We start from the raw sequence: 4,590 nt of genomic DNA on the forward strand, positions 1-4,590 counted from the left end.
AAAAGCTTTGATGAGTTGCACAACTCTATGAATGACATGCCTGTGCCGACTCTTCGAAATGGAAAACCGGGTATTCTCTTCCCGGATGAGGTTATTTCTACCCTCGCAGAACCTTTCAAATTTGCTTTGGTTGGAAAAATTTCAGGGAATCGATCTCTAGTTCCAAATTCTGGTATTTCTGCGGCTTTTGCTAAATTGGGACTAGTTAGATCTTTTGACTTAAAGTTCATGCCTCGGGGTTTTCTTGTTCTCACTCTTGCTTGTGAAGAAGACTATGCGTTCTTTTGGACCAAGGGGGTTATGCAGGTTGGACCTCTGTCGGTCCGCTTCTCTAAGTGGACGCCAGAGTTTAATCTTCAGGAGGAGTCACCCATTGCCCCAGTTTGGATCCGCTTCCCGGGTCTTCCCCTTCATTTGTTTTCTAAGCAAAGTCTCTTTGCTTTGGCCAAAATTGTGGGGAAACCGGTGAAGATGGATGATCATACTGCAGATTCTTCTCGAGGCGCTTTTGCTCGCGTATGTGTTGAAATTAATGTGCTCGAACCGCCGGTCAAAGAGATTTGGGTGGGTTGGGGTGATCATGCTCAAGAAATTGAAGTCATTTATGAGCGAATCCCCGGGTACTGCATGGATTGCAAAATGCTGGGTCATTCGACCAGTGTTTGTTATTCCCATGGAAAAAATCCCAAACCTGTTCGTCCTAAGCCTGCTGACCGTGCTTCTGGCCAGTCTCCCCCATCTACAGAGTCTGCCCCTCCAGGGGGTGTTAATTCTGGTTTTAATCTGGGGACCCAGCCTCAGCTTCAGAAAACTGGCACGGGTCCCAGACGTAGAGGGAGAAAGAGGCCAGTTCGGCAGGTTCTTCCAAGAAAGAATCCTCTTGAGTTGAATCCTTTTGAGGTGCTCTCGCATGGGCAGGACGCGGAGCCTGATCCTGTTGGATTAGATTGTGTTGATATGGACCCTCCATGTGGTCATTTGGAGGATGCCGGTGTTGGGTCTTCTGGAAAGGATCCTTTGGAGTCTGTTCTTGTTGAGGGTGTGATCCTCAGTGATGAGGTTATTGATGGAGGGTTACAGTTGGATGATTGTGTGGATGGTATTGGGGTCCCGTCTACTAGTGAGTTGCCTGTGTTTGGCTCTCTGGGGCCTTGTACTTTGAATCACAGTAGTCATTCCATCCCCTCTGTTCCTTTGTCTCCTGATGATGCTTCCTCTACGGTAGAGGAATTGGTTGCTAGGCAGGGTCCTTCTGTCAGTGAGCTGGTCTTCCGGCTGGAATCTGCTGGAGATACTGATCAGGAATTCGATCGGCATTCTGAGTCGGGTGATGGCTGTAGGTCTGAAGGTCGTATTCTGGATGCTGATATGGGGGATATTAAGAAAAGGAAGGAGAATGCTTTTCATAGGTCGCGTAAAAAGCGACAGGGCGGTTCTGGTGCCCATTCTCCATGAATTTTCTCATATGGAATGTCAGGGGGCTCCGGAGCTCGGAGTCTCAACAAAGGCTACATGCCCACGTTAAAGATAAGAGAGTCAAGATCTTGGCTATTTTGGAACCCATGATTGATCTGGATGTTCGTTTTATGACTCGTCGTTTTGGTTTTTCTCGAGTTATATCGAACTCCTCGGGTCATATCTGGGTTTTCTTTGCTGAGGATGTCACGGTTGAGTGTCTTTTTGATCACACTCAATTCCTTCACTTCCGGGTTTCTGCTACTTTTTTGCCGACCACTGTCTTTTGTTCCTTTGTTTATGCTAAGTGTGACTACATTGAGCGCAGACAGCTTTGGAATTCTTTGCTTCAGGTTAAGCCTGCTCAGGGTCCTTGGCTTGTTGGTGGCGACTTTAATGTAGTCAGGAATTCGTCGGAGTGTTTGGGTTCTTCTGGTGGGCGGTTGCTTCCCATGGAAGAATTTAATCACTTTATTTTGGATTCTGGGTTAGTAGATGCTGGTTTTGAGGGGTCTTCGTTCACAGTGGACGAACAAGACCATTTGGAAGCGTCTTGATCGGGTTTTTGTGTCTGTTGATTGGGGGGACCATTTTCACTCTATTCGTGTGGAGCACCTCATTCGTACGGTCTCTGACCATTGTCCTCTTTTTGTGTCAGTCCCGGTCTTTGCTAGTGGGCCGAGTTCTTTTCGCTTTCAGAGCATGTGGCTCAGGCACCATGGTTTTTTGCAGACGGTGAGGCTTAATTGGAATTTACCGTGTCATTTGAACGGTATGCCCCGTCTTTTTGTGAAGTTGAAGCGCCTCAAAAGCCATCTGAAGTGGTGGAATAAGAGTGTTTTTGGTGATCTTTTTGCCAAACTTGCTGAGGCGGAGCAGGCTGTCCGGATTGCTGAGGCAGATTGCGAGGCTGCTCCTTCGGATTTGCATTGGACTAGTTTGTCCAATTGCAATGCTGATCTTGCTAGGGTTACCGCCATGGAGGCGGATTTTTGGCGGCAAAAAGCCGCTTGTAGGTGGTTAGAGGATGGTGAGAAGAACACCAAACTCTTCCACAATATGGTCAAGAAAAAAAGGGTGGCTAATAAAATCTTTCGTATTTGGGATAATGGCTCTTGCATTACTTCCCCTGAGCTTATTCAGCAGTCTGGGGCCGCCTTTTTTCAAAACCTGCTTACTGGGGATCCTTTTGTGCTTTCTTGCCCGGATTTTTCTGATTTCCCCTTGGTGATCTCGGATTTGGAGAACGCAAATATTGCTGCCCCTCCTTCTTTGGAGGAGGTGCGGGCGACTGTTTTCTCCATTCACCGTGATAGTGTGGCGGGGCCTGATGGATTCTCTTCGGCCTTCTTTCAGCATTGCTGGGAGATTGTCCATCAGGATGTTTTTTGATGCGGTCCTGGATTTCTTTCGGGGTAGTCCCTTGCCACAGGGGTTTACTGCCACCACGATCACATTGATTCCCAAAGTCATGGGAGCTCAGGCTTGGTCGGACTTTCGTCCTATCAGCTTGTGTAATGTGACTAATAAGATAATTTCCAAACTTTTATATTCTCGGCTGAAGGAGGTGGCGGAGAGGCTGGTTTCGTGGAATCAGAGTGGCTTTGTTCCAGGGCGGGTGATTTCGGATAATATCCTCCTTGCTCAAGAGCTCACTCATAGTCTTTCTCTCCCCACCCGTGGTGGCAATGTTATTTTGAAACTGGATATGGCTAAAGCTTATGATAGGGTCCAATGGTCTTTTCTGTTGGATGTCTTGAGGCATTATGGCTTTTCAGAGCAGGTAGTGTCGATGATATCTGCCTGCATTTCTCATTGCCAATTTTCAGTTAATATCAATGGTTCACTCACTGGATTCTTTGGATCCACTAGGGGTCTCCGGCAGGGCGACCCTTTGTCCCCACTTCTTTTCATTTTGGGGGCAGAGTACCTTTCGCGTGGTCTTGATCGTCTTTATCGTCAGTATCCTGCGATTAGGTACCGATCTGGTTGTGATCTCCTTCTTTCCCACCTGGCCTATGCTGATGATATCATTATTTTTGCCAATGGTGGGACTCGTGAGATGAACAGTCTCATGGATTTTTTGCATCACTATGAAAACTGCTCGGGGCAGTTGGTGAATGCAGTTAAGAGTGTCATTATTTTGCCTCCGAGGTGTTCTGGTCGTACTCGTTCCCGTCTCCTTCGTATCACTGGGTTTGGGGAGGGTTGTTTTCCTATCAAATACCTCGGAGTTCCTTTGTTTCGTGGGAATAGAGTTTGCTCTCTTTTTGATCCCCTTGTGCAGATGGTGAGTAAGAAGTTGGAGGGTTGGGAGCTTAAAACTCTTTCCCCGGGGAGCCGTATGACTCTCCTTAGGAGTGTCCTCCTTTCGGTTCCCATTTACATGTTCCAGGTAGTCCAGCCACCTCTGGCAGTTATGGAGAGGCTTGAGAATGTTTTCAATGGTTTCCTGTGGGGATCCAGATCCTTGGATAAGAAATGGCATTGGGCGAGGTGGTCTCGTGCATGTCTTCCTGTCTCTGAAGGGGGGTCTTGGATTTCGCAGGCTCAAAGATATTGTGGATAGCTTCTCCATTAAATTATGGTTTCGTTTTCGTCAAGGTTCATCCCTATGGGCCAAATTCATGATGAGAAAATACTGCCAGTTGGTGCATCCAGCTTATGTTTCATCTGCTGGGTTCATTTCTCCCACTTGGCGTCGTTGCTTAAGATTAGGGCTCGTGCTGAATCTGGCATTCGATGGAGAATTGGGGTGGGAGATGTTGCTTTTTGGGATGACATCTGGTGTGGGGATGTTCCCTTGTCTAGTCAGGTCCTGCTTAGGGGGGATCGGGGTGTCCGTGTTTCTCACTTTCTTTCAGATGGGGCTTGGGATTTTGACCTTCTCTGCTCAGTTGTCCCACCCTCTGTTGCTGAGACTATTACTCTGATCCCTATTGCATCGGGGGAGCCCGATTCGGCTATTTGGGTGCATAGTTCTGACGGTGTTTTTTTCGCTGAAATCCGCATGGGAGCTTGTCCGCTTGAGAGACCAAGTTTCTGATATCTTCACTCCTTGCTGGGGCAGTTGGCTGAGGCCTACTATGTCTTTCTTCCTCTGGAGGTTTTGGCATCAATGGCTTCCAGTTGACG

General features: G+C 47.7%; 1 protein-coding gene across 1 annotated transcript; it reads left to right on the top strand.

Annotated features, from left to right (window-relative positions):
• Positions 1-1,451: 1,451 nt before the first annotated feature.
• On the top strand, positions 1,452-2,847 carry LOC142536066 (uncharacterized). The gene is made up of 2 exons (XM_075641883.1): positions 1,452-1,853; positions 1,981-2,847. The coding sequence occupies exons 1-2, from the start codon at positions 1,452-1,454 to the stop codon at positions 2,845-2,847; spliced, it is 1,269 nt and encodes a 422-aa protein (XP_075497998.1).
• The last annotated feature ends 1,743 nt before the right edge of the window (positions 2,848-4,590 follow it).

This window comes from Primulina tabacum, unplaced genomic scaffold (genome assembly GCF_025594145.1).
Source record: "Primulina tabacum isolate GXHZ01 unplaced genomic scaffold, ASM2559414v2 Contig1217, whole genome shotgun sequence".
Taxonomy (NCBI): Eukaryota; Viridiplantae; Streptophyta; class Magnoliopsida; order Lamiales; family Gesneriaceae; genus Primulina; species Primulina tabacum.